The 18,186-nt window shown below is 58.1% G+C and overlaps 1 protein-coding gene across 12 annotated transcripts in view; it reads left to right on the plus strand.

Annotated features, from left to right (window-relative positions):
- Positions 1 to 18,186, plus strand: part of LOC121166661 (liprin-alpha-4) — a 32,059-nt gene continuing 13,873 nt past the window's right edge. For 3 of the 12 annotated variants that reach the window (XM_040995896.1, XM_040995892.1, XM_040995890.1), the window contains exons 1-20: positions 1 to 604; positions 4,171 to 4,272; positions 4,610 to 4,774; positions 4,966 to 5,040; positions 5,258 to 5,347; positions 5,811 to 6,002; positions 6,217 to 6,363; positions 6,616 to 6,750; positions 8,379 to 8,462; positions 8,673 to 8,804; positions 8,951 to 9,013; positions 9,513 to 9,604; positions 11,418 to 11,529; positions 13,001 to 13,209; positions 14,477 to 14,717; positions 15,068 to 15,103; positions 15,289 to 15,422; positions 15,587 to 15,753; positions 17,462 to 17,555; positions 17,866 to 17,947. In XM_040995896.1, the coding sequence (XP_040851830.1) occupies positions 371 to 604; positions 4,171 to 4,272; positions 4,610 to 4,774; positions 4,966 to 5,040; positions 5,258 to 5,347; positions 5,811 to 6,002; positions 6,217 to 6,363; positions 6,616 to 6,750; positions 8,379 to 8,462; positions 8,673 to 8,804; positions 8,951 to 9,013; positions 9,513 to 9,604; positions 11,418 to 11,529; positions 13,001 to 13,209; positions 14,477 to 14,717; positions 15,068 to 15,103; positions 15,289 to 15,422; positions 15,587 to 15,753; positions 17,462 to 17,555; positions 17,866 to 17,947 (2,586 nt within the window). In that variant the 5' untranslated portion in view covers positions 1 to 370. The remainder of the gene's footprint in view (positions 605 to 4,170; positions 4,273 to 4,609; positions 4,775 to 4,965; positions 5,041 to 5,257; positions 5,348 to 5,810; positions 6,003 to 6,216; positions 6,364 to 6,615; positions 6,751 to 8,378; positions 8,463 to 8,672; positions 8,805 to 8,950; positions 9,014 to 9,512; positions 9,605 to 11,417; positions 11,530 to 13,000; positions 13,210 to 14,476; positions 14,718 to 15,067; positions 15,104 to 15,288; positions 15,423 to 15,586; positions 15,754 to 17,461; positions 17,556 to 17,865; positions 17,948 to 18,186) is intronic. The other 9 variants (XM_040995901.1, XM_040995900.1, XM_040995891.1 and 6 more) reach the window with 8 other exon arrangements.

The raw sequence follows: 18,186 nt of genomic DNA on the forward strand, positions 1-18,186 counted from the left end.
CAGGCCGCAACGCCTTCCAGAAGCCATGGAGGTCGCTAGACCCGACGTCCGGGGCTCGTTCTGAGAGAAGAGGGGTCTTCCAGCGCTGCTGCCCCTGTCTGTCATGGCCACACTGCGCTGCTGCCCGCTGGTCCAGGGATACCGGGCACCCAGCCCCAACCCTGAGAGGAGAGGTCAGGCTTTCCAGCTCCGGTCCCCAGGGGCGCTCCCGCTCCCAGGTCCCGCTCAGAGCTGGAGCAACTGATTGCCATGGCCGAAGCCCCTGCCCAGCTGCCCACTCGTCTGGCGCTGCCCGCTCTGAGCCTCGGGCCCTGGGTCCTCCCAGAAGCGCCCCTCTAAGCCCCTTCCCCGTCCACTGTCCGCCCTCACCATGTGTGAGGTGATGCCCACAATCAACGAGGGGGACCCCCTGGGCCCCCCACACGGCGCCGAGGCGGACGCCAACTTCGAGCAGCTGATGGTGAACATGCTGGACGAGCGGGAGCGGCTGCTGGAGTCCCTGCGGGAGAGCCAGGAGACCCTGGCCGCCACGCAGGGCCGGCTGCAGGACGCACTGCACGAGCGGGACCAGCTGCAGCGCCACCTGAACTCCGCGCTGCCCCAGGTAAGGCCTGAGGGGTCTGCATCCGCCCTTGGCCGGGCTCTGGGCTCCTCTGCATCCGTTTGCATATCAGCCGTGAGAATTCACGCTCCAGTTTCCTTTGCCCTCACTCCAACCCTTGATTTCCCAAGCTCCTCAGTCTGGAAGTGGCCTTTCCCGGCAGGATCGGCTGGGATTTTGGTGCGGGAGGGAAAACTCAGCCCTAATTGTCAGCTGTAGTGAGCCCGGGACGCCAGTAGGTGGCACCCTAGACCGGAAAGAAACAGCCCTTGTTTGCTGTTCATTGCTTCCCCATTGGAGGTGGCTTTGGGGAGCATGGCGAGGGGAGGCAGCCCTAGTTAGCATGGGGTCCAGCTTCCTTATTGCACAGATGGAAAAAGGAAGAGACCTCACATAGAGAGTTGGCAGGCAGAGCTGGGCCTCTAAGCCAGAAATCCTGATTCCCCTCTATTTTTCAAGGTTTACTTATTTGAAAGGCAGAGTTACAGGGAGAGGAGAAACAGAGAGAGAGATCTTCCACCTGCTGGGTCACTCCACTGATGGCCACAAAGAGCCAGTGCTGGACCAGGACGAAGCTAGGAGCCAGGAACTGTATCCAGGTTGTCTGTGGAGATGGCAGGGGCCCAAGCTCTTGGATCATCTTCCTTTGGTTTTCCCAGCCACATTAGCAGGGAGCTAGATGGGAAGTGGAGCAGCTGGGATACGTATGTGCCCGCATGGGATGCCAGCGTCACAGGCAGTGGCTTTATGGGCTACGCTGCAGAACCAGCCCTGAATTATCTTTGTCAAGTTCTATAAAACCCTTGCCCCTACCGCAAGGCAGCCACCCCTGTTTGTGTGCTTTTTGTGTACTTAATGCTTTGGATGGTCTTGCCAGCTTCGCACAACCCAGATGTGGGTGCTGTCTCCACCATCATTCCATTTCACAGAAGAGCGCTCCTGGTTGAGTCATCCAGGTAGCAGGTGGCAGAGGTCTGAAGATGGGAAGCCAAGCTCCCTTCCCCTGTGTCCTGTGTCCCCTCCCCACACTGGCCCTGGAGTTCTGGCTGCCTCCTGCCCACCGCCCCCCTCGGCTTCCCCTGTTGAGATGTGTGCTCTTAGCGGGTCCTGGACCATGTGTCTGCTGCTAGTCGGAAAGGCTGTGAGCTCAGCCTGGTAGCCAGGCCCTAGGTGCACTGAGACTCCCATGTTGAGCCCAGGGCATTTCAGTGCCCGTGTGCCTATGCTGCCCTCTGCATCTCAGGGGAAACAGAGAGATAAATATTGAAACCTGGTGCTGCATGCATGGCATAAGTTGCCCTGAGCCCGTGGGGAGGGTTCCAGGGTTGCAGGAGGGAAGGAGACATAGCTGCAGGCCTGCGCCTAGCATCCCACCCTGCTAAGAGTGATGGCAGTCGGCACTGCACTGTATTACGGGTGAGGATGGGAAGCCCCTGGGGTGGGTGTGGTGGTGCAGAGGGCTAGCTCACTGCTTGTATCACCAGCTTGGTTTGAGTTCCAGCTGTTCTACTTCCACTCCAGCTTTCTGCTCCTGTGTCCTGAGTGGTGGGGAGGGTAGCAGATGATGGCTCAAGGACCTGGGCCAAGGCCGTCCATGCTGAAAACCTTGAGTGCAGTTCTGAGTTCCTGAACTGGGCTGCCCCAGCCCAGGATGTTGCTGGCATTTGGGGAGTGAACCAACAGGTGGAAGATCTCTCTCTCTCTCTATTGCTGTACCTTTCATGTGGAGAAATAAACAAATAAATAAGCATTTAAGATAAAAAGTGAGTCATGTGGTATCCTGGTGAGGAGCAGGGGTGGGTTGGGGCTCCACCTGCCTCACCCTGCCCAAGGTCACGTGGGGACAGGCACAGCTGAGTTGTACTCTGGCCTACCTGACTTCAAGCCCTGCTGAGGGCATCACATGACAGTTGGACCCTTCCTATCTCTGTGTCCCCAGCCCAGGACCTGGTTCCCTCCCACATTTGTGGCTGAGCAATAGTTCCCAAGCTGCTGCTTTTAACCCCGGCTTCAAACATTTAACCCAGGGAGGCCACTGGCTTTGAGACGGGCTTGGAAAGATGAACCTTTCCTTGGTGGCCACGGAGGGTGGGTGGGTGGGAGGACTGTCAGGTGAAGGAACCCGGCTGAGTATGGACCAGCATTAGGAGAGGATCCAAGACCCCTGGGCCTGGGGTGGGCAGAAGGGCTCTGTGAAGGAGGAATGTGTAGCATTATGCTCTGGGAGATTGTCCTGGTGGCCGTGCGTCAGAGAGGGAACAGAGGAGACAGCTGATTTTGTGTGAGGAGAGCACCAGATCTGTGGTATGGATCACATGTGTGTAAGTGCAAGCATACCTGCACGTGTGTTTATGTGTGTCCATCATACACACGCATGAGCATACACATGTACACCTGTGTCCATGGGTGTATAGGTGCATGTACATTTGTGTTCCAGAGCATAGGTGTGTGTTTGTGTCTATAATACATGTGTGTTTATACATATGTTTATTTGTGTATGTATCCATGAGTGCATGCCTGTCTGTGTGTGCATGCATGTGTTCCTGAGTGGGTGTGTGTTGCTGTACACCTGCCTGTGTGTGGCCAGGAAGGGAAGCAGCATCAAGTCCAGGAGGTGTGCAATGCTGGACCCTGAGTTCCCTGGCTGTGGCCTAGGATAACCAGGAGTAGGATCAGGGCTGCGGCACCCTGGCCCATTTTCCCTCCTCACTCTTGTCTCCCTGCCCCCTTGCCTGTCCTGGAGCTGTGAGCAGGAGCTGCTCTGGGGCATCTTGTTGTGGTGCTTGGTCCTTGGTGTACAAGGGAGGCTACGGTGTGGGGTGGCCTCACTGACAACTGTTCACTTGCTCCTGAGACAGCCACAAAGGGTGGACCAAGCACCTGAAGCCTTTTCTGGAGGGCACTGATGTCTGGGAAATGGGATTCCTTGGGCCTGGGACTGTGGGGCCAGTCGCTTCCCTTCTGTTCCACCTCCAAGGGCCTCACATGCAGCAGAGGGTACCCTGTGAGGGTACCCTGAGATGTGTGGGGTGCAGCCAGGGCAGGGCAATTGTCTTGGCCTCAGGTGCCTGAGAGGCAGCTCTGGCTTGAGTGGACAGGGCCTCCCGGAAGCCAGAGCTGAAGCACGGGGTGGACTTGTGGGGCAGTTGTCCTCAATGCCTCTTCTTTCACCGCCCACCTGCAGCTTGCAGAGCCCTAGGACATCCAGCTCCAATGCCATCTTCAAAATTCCCTTCTCTTCTGGCCCCAACACCCAGTAACTTCTGTTTAGATCTCATTCCCCTAAGCCAGAGGGAAGAACTATCCTTGGTCACTTACTTCAGTGAAGTGTCATTGAGCTGAAGGAGAAAGGGGAAGGCCACTCTAAGCATGCCCAGTGCCTCTCTCACCCTTGTGCTTGACAGTGCTTAGACTGCACGGAAGACTCAGACGCACAGCCCTCTGGGGACACTTATGCTGGCGTTACAATGCCCTGTAGGGGAGAAATAGTTGAGAGAGGTGGGTGGGAGGAGCTCTGACCCTGCACAGGAGCCACATCCCCAGGCACTGAGGGGCCTTGATGTTTGCAGGAATTTGCCACCCTGACCCGGGAGCTGAGCATGTGTAGGGAGCAGCTTCTGGAGCGGGAGGAAGAGATCTCAGAGCTGAAAGCAGAGAGGAATAACACCAGGGTGAGTGGGCGTGGCCCGGGATGAGTGGGCGTGGCTAGTGTAAATATGGGAGGGCTGAGGCATGACCAAAGGGCAGGCAAGAAGAGCACCTGGGGGTGGTCATCAGTCCATTTATCCACAGTGCTGGTTTCCTTGGGGAGAGGCCAGGGCAGCTGGGTGGGGGTGGGTGCATCACTGGAGCCATAGCTCTTGTGCGGTCCAAAAGACGTCTATATTGCAGTGGTGCCTGGTTGACCATCGTGTGCACTGGGTGAGCAGGTGGGCCCTGAGTACAACCCCCAGGGCCCAGGCTCCCAACACTCACTCCTCTCCCTCACTCACTCTTGCTCCTTGCCAGCTGCTTCTGGAGCACCTGGAGTGCCTGGTGTCCCGCCACGAGCGGTCCCTGAGGATGACGGTGGTGAAGCGCCAGGCACAGTCGCCCTCGGGCGTGTCCAGCGAGGTGGAGGTGCTCAAGGCCCTCAAGTCTCTGTTTGAGCACCACAAGGCCTTGGATGAGAAGGTACCATCTCCATGGCCACTCCAGCTGGGGTCCCCTGCAGAGGCTTCAGAGCCTGTTCCTTCCCACCTCTGGCCCAAGCTCAAGGTTGTTTGTGAGGTTCCCTCTAGGCAATTGGAGGCCCCTGATCTTCCTGCCTGATGGCCATAGAACAGGCCCCCATCTCTTCCTCCATTTCCTCTTTCCTTGAGCAGGTGCGAGAGCGGCTCCGGGCAGCGCTGGAGCGGGTTACTACCCTGGAAGAGCAACTAGCAGGAGCCCACCAGCAGGTAGGTGGCACGGGGCCCCGGGCCAGCCTGTGCCCTGCAGTTCCCAGAAGCCCAGGCTGCCCTGATCCTTGCCTCTGGTCCGCCTCAGACTCTCCATGCAGTGTCTGAGGACAAATGGCCCAGGCTCGGACTGGCAGCTCTTTTTAGGAGCTGGGGCACACAGAAAGATTTGGAATATGTGAAAAGGGTCTCATGTCTTCTACTCATGTGCCCACAGGTGTCCGCCTTGCAGCAGGGGTCCGGGGTCCGGGATGGAGCAGCAGAAGAGGAGGGGACGACGGACATGGGGCCAAAACGCCTGTGGAAGGTGGGTGCTGGAAAATGCCCCAAAGGTACCCACTCACCCCAAGAATGCAGAGCACAGGCCATGTGCTGCCTGGGTTGAAGCAAACTTGAGGCTTTCTGCAATAGTCCCACTTCTTTATTCCTCCCACTTCATCTACAAAGGAATCTGGAGTTTTGTTCAGGCACCCACCTGCTGGGCTTATACCGTTGTCTTTCCTCACTGTGAGAGGCCAGCTCCCTTGAGCTGGCAGAAGGCGAGGTCCCCTCTTGTTCTGAGACTTTGCTCCGCCTTTACAGGTGACAGGAAGTAAATGAGATAGCGGGCAAGACTGGAAACTGGAGAGCAAGGGTGTTGGGTCATGGCCCATGAGCTCTAGTGCTGGGGAGGGGTGAGGAGGAGGCTTGGGCAGATCTCTGATCTGATCCAGGGCAGGAGCATAGGGGTCCCTGGCTCCTCAGAGACTGATAGCTCCCTGTGCCCGGAGGATGGCGCGGGCCGGGCAGAAGAGCTGCAGGAACTCCTGGAGAAGCAGAACTTTGAGTTGAGCCAGGCCCGGGAGCGACTGGTCACCCTGACAGCAGCTGTAGCTGAACTGGAAGAGGACCTGGGCACAGCCCGCCGGGACCTCATCAAGTCGGAGGAGCTTAGTAGCAAGCACCAGCGGGACCTGCGGGAGGTGAGCGTGGGGCTCGTGTCACTGCAGGTTTTATGGGGAGGGGAGGGTGTGGCAGGAGGGCCAGGCAAGGGCTAGGGTGGGTTCAGCATCAGGAGGAAGGACAGGAAGGCGGTCACAGTCAGGCCAGCTGCTATTGATGGGCAGTCAGGCCAGCTGCTATTGATGGGCAGGTGCCAGCCAGGGCCTTCTCCTTGTCCCCCTTGCTTCCACCCAGGCTCTGGCCCAGAAAGAGGACATGGAGGAGCGAATCACCACGTTGGAGAAACGCTACTTGGCTGCTCAGCGGGAGGCCACATCCATCCACGACCTCAATGACAAATTGGAGAACGAGCTGGCTAACAAGGAGTCGCTGCACCGCCAGGTTACTCCTTCGCAGGGGGCGGGAGTGGGCATTGGACTTGACCCTCAAGCCCCTGGGGGGTCTGTCTAGACCCTTCCTTTGGTGGCCCAGGAGCCCCTGAGATCCAATAGGTGACCTCAGAGTCTGGGAAGTCAGGCATCAGGGCAGCTAAGAACCAGTAGTGTCCCTTGTTGCTTCTGACCTGTCCCGTGCTCGCTGCTGGGGCTGGTAGGGCCTGGTGCTCCCTTTTGAATCATACCCCCACCCTGCCAGTGTGAGGAGAAGGCCCGGCACCTGCAAGAGCTGCTGGAGGTGGCCGAGCAGAAGCTTCAGCAGACGATGCGCAAGGCAGAGACGCTGCCCGAGGTGGAGGCTGAACTGGCCCAAAGGATCGCAGCCCTCACCAAGGCAAGTGAGCCTGAAGCTGGGTGTCCCAAATGGGCAGGGAAGGAGGGAGATGGAGGCGCCTTGGGTCGGGATCTCGACACCCACTTGCCACGCTGCCTGCATCTGGCAGTGGGAAGAGTAATCCTATCCTTGTCACCCCACAGTGATGCAACTGACCCCAAGAAGGAGTGCCAAAGCACTGTGAGGAGAAAGGATGGAGCCATTGTAGTCCCCCTGCTGTGGCCAGGTCCTCCTTTGGTGTGGGGCTGCAGGGAACAGAGGAAGACTCCTGTCTCTGGAAAGATGAATGACTCCCCATCCATGGAGAGGGGGGGCGGTTGGGGTACAGGGTGAGCACATTCACTCAACTGAAGCCTTGTAAGCTACAGACCATCCTGGTGGCGCCAGGGCTCCAGCTGCAGGAGGACTGAAAGCCAGCAGGATTTTAGTGAATGGGGAGCCAGCTTTCCCTGCTAAGAATTCTACAAAGTGAGCAGGCTGCAAAGACATGGGCACCAAGAACGCGAGGAAAGCCCTGGGCATAGTCAGGCCCATGTTCATCAGAACTTGGCAGTGTCTTTCAGCAGGTTGGGTTCTGATGCAGGGTCGCTATACCCTGAGCCCTGGACAGAAGGAAGCACTGGGCCTGGAGGCTGTGCAGGATGAAGGCTGGCCCGAATGCCCTGTGGCAGTTCAGGGGCTCTGCAGCCCAGGGTCTGCTGCGTCTCGGTCTCAGCAGGACTGAGTACTCCTGCCCTTGACTGGCTTCATGGCCTGGTGGGGGGGGGGGGTGTCACCATTCCCTAACTACACTCAGTGTCTTCTTCTTGGGAATGCTGGTCTTGGTCTAGGTGGGGGGCGCTGCTGAGGTCTTTGCAGCCCCTGGAAGGGAGGGCTGCAGGGGCTCTGTGTGTGTGTATGTGTGTGTGTGTTTGCACATTCCCAAAGACTGTCAGCAGAGGATGGGCTGAGGGGGTCGTCTGTCCTGGGGTCCTGGTGGGGTTTGCTGACCATGAAACTGTGTGACCTTTTAGGACATCTTGTGAGCAGAGGCAGTGGGCACCCTGCCTCAGCAGCCAAGAGGAAACAAAGGGAGGCGCCTCTGTCTGGGCTGTTAGTGACCATGGCCATGGCTGCAGTGGCTCTGCTCCAAGCACCTGCCCTGGGTTGTCTCTCATTGCCCTTGCAGTGGCCCAAGTGGGCACAGAGGTTGCTTTTCCCTGTTTTGTAGCTGAGGAAGCTAAAGTCATGTGTGCAGCTGGCAAGGGTTTGGACCAGGGCCAGCCATCCCCCGTCCCTGTTCATAATTGCTTCTGAGAAGCAGTAAGAAGGTTGTGGTCCCTTGTGCTACCAGCTGGAGCTGTTTCTAGAAGCCTAGGGAAGTCTTGCAGCTTCTTGAGCTGCTGGCTCCAGGAGTGTTTTAAGGCTGGTTGTCAGTGGGAAAATGGTGGGGATGGGGGAAGTTGGCAGGCATCTGTGTGTGGGGGAAGAGAGGCAGTGGTGAGGGCAGGTTGCTCTGGGCTGGCTGGTGGTGGAATGAGCTTCACTGAGACCTGGATGCTCAGGCCACCTGGCAACAGCTGCTTGAGAGATGGGACTGAGGGGGCCAGAGAGGACTCCAGCATTTGGTGACCTGTCCCTGCCCCTAGGCTGAAGAACGGCATGGCAACATTGAGGAGCACCTGCGGCAACTCGAAGGGCAGCTGGAGGAGAAGAACCAGGAGCTGGCTCGGGTGAGGGCCCTGGGCTGGGCTCTAAGCCCCGCCCATTCCTCTCCAGGTCTCCTCCCCTCCCCACAATTGTGGTGGTCTGTACAAGGGCCAGGGAGGAAGGGCCTGGCCAGGAATGTGTCATAGAGAGTGGTCAGGAGCGTTGGAGTGGTGGGCCCCCCGGGAGGGCTGTGGGGCTTCCGGGTGGCTGGTGCAGATGTGTTGGCTATACAGGTGCGCCAGAGGGAGAAGATGAATGAGGACCACAATAAGCGACTGTCGGACACCGTGGACCGGCTGCTGAGCGAGTCCAACGAGCGCCTGCAGCTGCACCTCAAGGAGCGCATGGCAGCCTTGGAAGAGAAGGTGCCTTAGACCCAGGGGCCTGGGTGGGCATGGCCGTCGGGAGGAAGGGGGCAGATGAGGGTGTGGGTGGAATCTGAGGGCGTGGAGTCCACACAGGCTCAGCTCTGGGCCTGGGGAGTCCTTGGCTCACAGTTGCTCTCCACCAGAACACGCTGATCCAGGAGTTGGAGAGCTCCCAGCGGCAGATCGAGGAGCAGCACCACCACAAGGTAGCCGTTGGTGGCTGGCCCAACACACACTGTATTAGTGTGCATGTCAGCCCCAGTACACACCTTGCTGTGTTATTCTGCATCATAGCGCATGGCAGGGGACACACCACTCTTCACAGGTACAGGACTGAGGGCAGAAGCACAGACATAGGGCAGGCAGACAGACCCCAGGGTTTGGTGGGGCTTCCCACTCCCAGCTTAAGGGCAGGAGTCAGCAATGGCCATGCAGTCTGGGGTGGGGGCAACTGGCAGCCCCTTGCTGCCCCAGGAGAGAGTTTCTACAGACAGACTCTGCCAGTCCCGGTCCCCTGCCCAGCACTCTGCTCACTTTGCAGCCCCACTTCTCTTTGGTGTTGTCCCTGGGCCTAGTCTGAGGGCCCTGGCCTTGACCTTGGCAGTGCATCCTTCTGCTTCTTTCCAACTCTGCTGTTCTCTGTCCCTGACTCTCCCCTGTCTTTCCCTCTGCGGCCCACCCCCTCTCTGGTTGTGCCTGGCACAGGGCCGCCTGTCTGAAGAGATTGAGAAGCTGCGCCAAGAGGTGGACCAGCTGAAGGGTCGAGGGGGGCCATTTGTGGATGGCATCCATTCCAGGTACTGGAGCGTGGGAAGCTGGATATGTGTTGTCAGGGGTCCCAGATGGGCCCCACCCCTACCCTTCCACCAAAGGACCGCATAGAACCTCAGAGTCCTGGGCACTGGGGTGGGTGCTGAGGCTTAGGGGACTCGATCATGTGGGCAGGTTAGAGGAGGGAGGCCTGGCCAGGGGTCATGTGATGCCCCTTCCCCATGGCCTTGGCACCTGCACACTGGCTCTTGGCACAGGCTCTGCAGAGCGCTGGGTGCTATGTTCCACCAGGTCACTGCAGGGAGTGCTGCTGCAGCTGTGTTTGCGCTGTCTTCACAGTTGCTGGTTGAGCATTGAGGACCGGCTAGGTTCAGGTGGCTGACAGGTGTTAGGTGGCAGCTGGGAGTGCTGAAGGTTGAGTTGCCTTGTTGCTCAGCTGCTCACAGTTCCCTGTTCCTGAGAGCACCGTGAAATACCGTGGAGCCTTCTACCTCATGTCTGAATCCAGCCCACGTGTTGGGGCACTAGATTTTCCTCCCCATTTTGTGGAATGGTTGGCACTGAGCTCGGACCTCAAGCCTGCTCTCCGTTCTCTACCTGTGGCAGCAGGTGAAGTCTGTGAGAAGGATGCCATTCCAGGTTCACACCTCTGGGCTGAGTTCTCAGCATGCTAGTCTGTAGACAGATCCCTGTGGTCTTGGGCGGTGGGACCAGCTTCCAGGAGGGAAGCCCTATCCGTGAATAAGGCATGGCCTGGAGTACAGCAAGCCACGTGCTTTCCTAATGCTGGGTTCTTGGCTTTAGTTGTAGACTCACCGGACCCATCGTGGAGCTGCATCTGAACTCCCCTCCCCTTGCAGCTGCCTCACCCTGCTCTACTGCTCTGGGTCTCTCCAGTGAAGAAATATTGCCAGAGCGGCTTCCAGTGTGTTATTATGCAGATCCTGCAGTCTCAGGGTTGGGATAGACCCTGGGGCAGGCAAAGGGTCTTTAAGATTTGTATTTGTCTTTAATAGTGATTTATTTGCAAGGGAGAGAGAGATGAAAGAGAAAGATCTTCCATCTGCTGGTTTGCTCTCCAAATGGCTACAACAGTTAGAGTTGGACCAGGCCAAAGCCAGAGGCTGGGAGCTTCTTCCAGGTCTCCCATGTAGCCGTAGGGACTCAAGCACTTGGGCTATCTCCGACTGCTTTCCCAGGCCCATTAGCAGAGGGTTGGATTGGAAGTGGGCAGCTGGGACGCAAACCAGTGATCCTATGGGGTGTCAGCGTGGCAGGCTGTGGCTTCACCCACTGAGTCACAATGGTGATCCCTATCCTGTACCTTGGAATAGCACCAGGAGCCTCCCACTGCTTCCTGGGGAAGGGGGGTGCCTGGTGGGAATTTGAGCCAAAGACTCTGTTCCAATTATGGGGAGCCCTGAGGGAAGTTGCTGGGGGAAGGATCAAGAAGCAAAGACCCCCAGAGTTATAGGAACTTTTAGGTGTCCTCCTTTCCAACCTGCCCCAGAACCCTTGTCCTCCTCCTAACTGTCCCGGTCAGGTGGCCTGGAAGCCTATGTGTTGGGGGCTCAGCTTCGTGAAGCCACCAGTGGCATCATGAGCCAACTGTTGCTGTTAGAAACGCCTTCTTGAGGGCCAGCCGGGAAGCTGTGCCTAAGAGCCTTCTCCCCTGGTTGTTTCTGACCCCCAGAACACCAAAAATGAACCTGATCTCCCACTCTCCCAGCACTTTCTGTAGCTCAGGGTCCTGCCAAAGCTTCTCCTGCCTGAGCCGAGGATCCCTTGGGGCCCTCAGTCCTCATGGCTGTCTTTCTCTGTCTGTTGTGGCTGCTCAAGGTCGCACGTGGGCAGTGCAGCGGACGTGCGGTTCTCCCTGACCACAGCCCCCCATGCACCCCCGGGGCTGCATCGCCGCTACAAATCATCAATGAGGGAGGAGTCGGCCAAGGTGAGGGGGTGAACAGGGCAGTGGGGGGAGTCTCCCTGGGGAGTGTGGGGGTCAGTCCTGCCGCGTGCCTGGCTCTAGTTACACAGATGGCTGGCGTGTGCTGCAGAGGCCCCCCGCCCCCACTGGTCACGACAGCTGCAGCCCTGGGGTTGGGCCATCGTCAGCTGCAACAGCTGTGTCCAGCCGCCCCACCTCGGCCTCCTGGTGGGCCAGAGTAGGGTTTGGCAGGCATCCAGTCAGTCCCAGAGGCCCCAGCAAAGCGTGTGTGCGTGTGCCTGGGTGTGCAAGGCGTGTGTTTCTCGTGGCCACGGTGGAGTGGGGGTGGGCAGAAGAAATTGGCAAGGCTTCTGGAACAAAAGCTGCAGTTTCTGGGAGCAAGGAGGGAGGGATGAGGAGGGAAGTGGGCCTGGGGATGGCCCCTGGGGTGTTCTGAGTTGTGACTGGGGGCTCTTGCTGTCTGCAGGGGCAGCAGGGAAGCTACGCCAGGGAGGGCTGACTTCCATGGGTGGTCTGAGACACGCCTGGTCCTGTAACTAGTAGCTGTGCTCTGTCCTGAGCCCCAGGGCACTGGAAGACAGACTGAGCATGAGGGAGCTAAGTCTTTGTGTGATGGGGGCAGACTCGCTTGCTCTTTGAAACCCCCAGTCTGATGATCCAGTCCAGTCTGAAGGCAGCTCTTGTTTTTTCTTTATTTCTTTTTTTCCCCCTCTTCCCTTTGCTGCTTTCCTCCTGTTTGTCAGAAGCCAGTGGCCGCCCAGGAGGTGAGCCAGCCGCCAGCAGCAGCTGGGACAGAGCCTGAGGGGGAAGTGAGGGCCTGAGGTGAGGCAGAGCAAGGCTGGCAGAGCCCCTCTCTGGCCCTAGCCTCTGTGCCCCATGTGCCGCTTTCTGGCTTTCCCAGCCCAGACTCATGCCCGCTCCTCTGCTGGTGCTGCTGCATAGCTCCATGGCAGAGGTTTAGAGGATGGATTCTGAGAAGTGTTCCCCTGACCCCAGGGGCCTTCCCTTGCTCTCTGGTCTGGTTGTCCTCGGGAAGTCTGGGTAAAGAGATCCAGAGAGCCTGTGCAGTACTTTTGTCAGGCTGTGCCAAGGGAGTCTGTGTAGCATCTTGTGCCAGGCTGTGCCAAGGACTTTTCTCACTTGGTCCTTGTGGGGACCTGAGCAGGAGGTACTCCTCCCACTCCCATTTCACAGATTAGGAAACTGAGGCCCAGAGGGCTATAGAGTTGAGATTCAAACCCTTGCTGGCTCCCCGGTTTCTTTGGGGACAGCAGAAATATTTTAGCTGTAAGTGTGCCAAAAGCAAAGCAAACAAACAAAACAACTCCACCCATCCGGAAGTCTTGCTGAGATGTAGGCTATGAATTCCTAGGTCTGGGGTTTGGGGGTGGGGCGGGGTCCAAGCTGTGGTGGGGGCCGCACCTCCTCTACCTGGGGTGTCTCATTGCGACTCCTTTACTCTTCCCTTGCTAAGGACTGGGAGCCGTCTTCACTGCCTGGGGTGCTGGCCCCCACGGCCACTCCTGCCTTTGACAGTGACCCTGAGATCTCTGACGTGGATGAGGAGGAGCCAGGGGGTCTGGTGGGCTCCATGGACGTTGTCTCTCCCAGCGGCCACTCAGACGCCCAGACTTTGGCCATGATGCTGCAAGAGCAGCTGGACGCCATCAACGCGGAAATCAGGTGAGGGCAGGGCTGCGCCTGGCGGGTGCCTGGGGGCACAGGGGCCTGTGCTACCTGCTACCACTCTGGGGGCCTCAGGCAGGGTTCTGGCCCAGTTCTGGCCTGAGAAGGGTAGGCCCCAGGTAGACTCTTGGGCTTCTTGCTCTTCCCAGGCTGGCCAAGTGGCTGGGCTGGCAGAGAGGCACTCCTGCTAGGAACCCTTCACTCATTATGTAGCTCCTGTCCACAGAGGTGCACCCAGAGCTGTGTGAATGTCACTGTCATGCTGAGGTTGTCCCACCATGCTGAGGTTGGCAGTTCTGTAAGGGAACAGGACTTCAGGTTAAGTGACTTGCCCCATGTCACACAGAAAGTGGCAGAGCCACAATCCAACCAATTATACTGTGCTGCATCTGCTGTCCCAGCGAGACAGGCAACAGTGGCAAGGGGAGTTGGCCAACCTTTGCTTTCTCTTGCCTTTTTAGTGAGTTCATGGGTGCTAATTACAAGCAGCAGGGATAAATCTAGACTGTGCTGGAGGTTTCTGGCTATGGAGCTTGTCTGGGTCAATGATTTGCAGACTGGGATTTCACAAATCAGTTCTGAAAAACATAGCACACGTGCACACATCCACACCCAAGGCACATACATGCGAGTGTACACCCATAAACACATAATGCACACACGTACACACCACATGGCGCACCTGCTGCACGCACATGTACACAAACAGATACTGGTGTAAGACTCCCAGCGTTTCGTATTTAAACTAACTTGGATTAAGAATACATAAATAAACAAACTAACTTGGATTTGCTCTCATGATTAACATTGCTGGAGCACAGGTGAGCTCCCAGGGTAGGGGCAGGTCGTCCCCGGGCCTCTTGGCATCATGTAAATGCTCTTTGCTGAGGACTGCCTGTGCCCACACCCTCCTCCCAACACACACCCCGGTCCTCCCCACCCCCCGACACACACCCCAGCTAGCATTCTCTTTCTCATTTTCCTGGGACCCAATGAACTCTCAGTGTTCCAGTTATCAGTCCTGCACTTGGAACCTGCCAACTTAGACCCCTGCCATCATTTCATGGCTCAGAGAACAATGTGCTTAGCTCAAGGCCACTTTTAGGTTGGGGTAGCTCAGGAATTCTGACTCCAGGGCAGTTTGTTTTACATTGTCCAGATTGCTGTCTTGTCACTGCACACACCCTCAGTGTGTGGTCCTAGGGTACTGCTTCCAGTGGGACGTGCTGGGCAGGGGGTGAGGGCCATATTGCTCTCCTCGTAGGATGATCCAGGAGGAGAAGGAGTCCACAGAACTCCGAGCCGAGGAGATTGAGACACGTGTGACCAGCGGCAGCATGGAGGCCCTGAATCTGACGCAGCTGCGCAAGCGTGGTTCCATCCCCACCTCTCTGACTGCCCTGTCCCTGGCCAGCGCATCCCCGCCACTCAGTGGCCGCTCCACACCCAAGCTCACTTCCCGCAGCACCGCTCAGGACCTGGACCGCATGGGGGTCATGACCCTGGTGAGAGCTGCCATGGGCTGTGACCAGTGGGGGTGTGACCGGTGGGGGGCAGGACACAGGACTCCCTTTACTTCTGCTGGGCCTTGGCATCTCTCTCCTGTGACAATGTGCTGGCCCTGGTGTGGCCGGCCATCCAATGTGTCTGTGCCTTCTCTGCTGGGCTCTCGTCCAGCCTGCAAGGTCCTCTTCTGGGGGCTCTCAGGCTTGTGGGTCCCCGAGCCTCTTCTTGCTCTCCAGGACTGTGGAAGACACTGGACCCTGTCTTAATCCCAAGACTACAGGGCTGCCCTGGGCTGGGCATAAGGGCAGCCAGAGCATGCATCTGAGTGTACCTTGCCTCTCTCTTGCAGCCCAGTGACTTAAGAAAGCATAGGAGGAAGCTGCTGGTGAGTGCTGCCTAAGGACCCAGGTACTAGTGGGTGACCCGCTCCCAGGCCTGGCCCTTTGGGCTTCTCCACTACGGAGGCCCTGGGGTCTGAGCTCAGGCCTCCCCGCTTCTGCCTCATCTGGGCTGGGTAGGCAGGTCCCGCATCACTCCCTCTGCCCCCTGACGGCCCCACTGTCTGTTCAGTCGCCAGTGTCTCGGGAAGAGAACCGAGAGGATAAAGCCACCATAAAATGTGAGACTTCTCCTCCTTCCTCACCCAGGACGCTGCGGCTGGAGAAGCTGGGCTACCCCGCCCTGAGCCAGGAAGAAGGCAAGAGGTAGGTGGGACCAGCCTTGGCTGGGCCTGGCTCACCATTCACCTGCTCTGACCCCAGCACCAACTCAATCTTGGTTCTCCCTGCAGTGTCACTCCCCTGCCCCTACTGTGATGTAAGCCTATGTCTTCTTGTCTTCCCTCTCACCTCCGGTTGTAACCCCACAGCGCCTTGGAGGACCAGGGCAGCAACCCCAGCAGCAGCAACAGCAGCCAGGACTCCTTGCACAAGGGTGCCAAGCGCAAGGGCATCAAGTCATCCATTGGCCGCCTGTTTGGGAAGAAGGAGAAGGGCAGGCTGATTCAGCTGAGCCGGGATGGAGCCACAGGCCATGGTCTCTGCCCCCCTCCTGGCAGCGCGGAGTCTGGGTGGGCATGGGAGAGGTAGAGCCAGGGTGCATAGCTGATCTGGCTTGTGGGAGGAAGCTTCCGGGCAGACGAGCCTCAGGCCTGAAAGGGTTGAGGTTCTGTTTACACTGTGGCCTGGTGGTCTGCGTTGGCACCACCAGGTGGGGAGTCCTGGCCTCTGCTCCCTCCAGGCCCTGTCTGGGTGGCCGTTTATTTCCCCTGCTGGTTCCTGTAGAAGGTGAGACTCCACACCCAAAGGAGAGTTGGTTCTTGATGCGAGCTGATTTCTGCTGCATCTGGCCCCCCAGGACTCAAAATGTTACAACACCTGCTGGTGGCTATATGCATCTGAAATGCAGGAAAGTGCTTGGGCCAAGGCTCGCATTATTGTCAGCTCCGTGAGAATAGCCAGGTCGAGGGGTGGTAGGGATTGGGGTGACATTCGCTTTCTTCCTCCTTCCGCTCCTCCTCTTCCCATCATTGGCTTGGTCAGCCAAGGAGTCAGCTGTTGAGTGCTCCAGTACGGTGTTGGAGTGGGAGTACCTGCTTCCCAGCAGCTCCAAGTGTGAAGAGAGGGACAAAGGAGGGACTCAGTCATCAGACCATGGGATGCCCAAGATGGGTGCTTTGGAGCCAGGACTTCAGAGTGGGGTGGTGGTGGGTTGGGGTTGGGAGACAGGAATGGCTTCCTCTACTCCCAGGCCCCGGGCTGAGTGGGAGGCAAGTGGGGGCCCAATGAGAGAGGAGGAGGCAGAGGAAGCAGGGAGCTGTGAGGCCATTTTGATGGCTCGAGGGTAGGAGGAATAGGGGCTGGGCCCAGCCAGCTCACCCCTGCAGACTACGAGGTGACATGGAGGTCCCCTGAACCCGTTGGAGCACGGTTTCTTGGATGGAGAGGGGGGTGTGGGGACTGATCAACAAGAAAGGAACCTTTGAACCCCAGCACACGATCAGACCTTCCCACACCTCAGAGAGGTGTGAATCAGAGCATAGCTCTTGGCAGATGAGGAGGAGGAGGGAGAGGAAGGAGCAGGGGGAGCAGGCCCTCTGCACAGGATGGGGGAGCTACAGCCAAGAATAAGATGGAGGACCCCCATTGCCAGCTCACAGGGTGGGGAAGCCGAGGGGTTTGACAGGTGGGAGAAATGACTGGCGTGAAGCCTTAGGGCTTCTGTGTGCCCTGCCTTGTGTTGCTTGGCTACCAATCTTACAGTTTGAGGCAATTGATGGTGAAAGGATGAGCCACACACCTCCCCTCTCCTGCAAGTGCAAGTGAGAGGCTGAGAGGACCTTTCTCTGCCCATTGCCGGCCCCCACACCCCCAAGTCAGGCTGTCGGAGTCCCTGAGGTTGCCCATGCCTGGTTCTGAGGTTTTCTTTTGCTCTGTGGCTTGGAAGAGAGTTTCTGTCTAACAGCTAGGGTGGCACAGATGTGGCTGGAACATGCCACCAGGGCTGAAACTGTGAGCAGGGGGTACCCAATGCCACTTGGGGCTGCTTGGATGCAGGGATGCATGCAGGGGTGTAGCGTGGTTCCATCCCCACCTCTCTGACAGCCCTGTCCCTGGCTAGCACCTCCCCACAGCTCAGCAGCTGAGGGAAGGCTCCTGCAGTGTTGGGGGGCCCTCGGACCTTTTTGACTGTTTCTCGTTGTGCAGCTGTCTAATGACTCGCCTCCTCCTCCTCTCACCCACAGTGCTGCTCACAGACTCCGAGCTCAGCATGCAGGAGCCCCTGGTGCCTGCCAAGCTGGGCACCCAGGCAGAGAAGGATCGACGGCTGAAGAAAAAGTAAGAGCCCCACAGGCTCTGCCTGGGTCTCAGCCCTCACTTGATCTCCTTTTCATGGGCCACCTGACAGCAGGGACTGAGAGGGGGAGGACCTGGGGCTCCCTGGTGGGGCAGGCTGGTCAGGGTGAGGCAGTGCAGAGGCTACACAGCCTGGAGGTTGCCCACCCCACTTCTGGGCATGACGTTGCCCAAGGTAGGAGCAGGGACTGTGGGAGTCCTAGCCTTGGCACCAGCCCTGGCCTCTGGCAGAGGTGTGATTGTGAGAGAAGGAGAGGAAGAGCCAGTGAGTGTGTTGTTCTTCTGCCACAAGGCACCAGCTGCTTGAAGATGCCCGCAGAAAAGGAATGCCCTTTGCCCAGTGGGATGGCCCCACCGTGGTCTCCTGGCTAGAGGTGAGCCTGGGCACAAGGTCCAGTCGTGTCTGGAAGGAGGGCTGTGAGGGAGGCAGGGGACATGTCCTAGAACTTCCCCACTGTGTTGCTCACTTGACAAGCACATGTGTGACCTCCCTTGGTGACAGCCCTGGTGCTCCTTACCAGTGCACTGCAGGTTGGGGGAGCGGCCTGGACTTTCCCAGGCCACTGGATCCTGCTTATGCATGCCCCCCAGGGGGTAGCCCACCATGCAATGC

This window comes from Ochotona curzoniae, unplaced genomic scaffold (genome assembly GCF_017591425.1).
Source record: "Ochotona curzoniae isolate NIBS_2020 unplaced genomic scaffold, NIBS_Ocur_1.0 patch197, whole genome shotgun sequence".
NCBI classification, from domain to species: Eukaryota; Metazoa; Chordata; class Mammalia; order Lagomorpha; family Ochotonidae; genus Ochotona; species Ochotona curzoniae.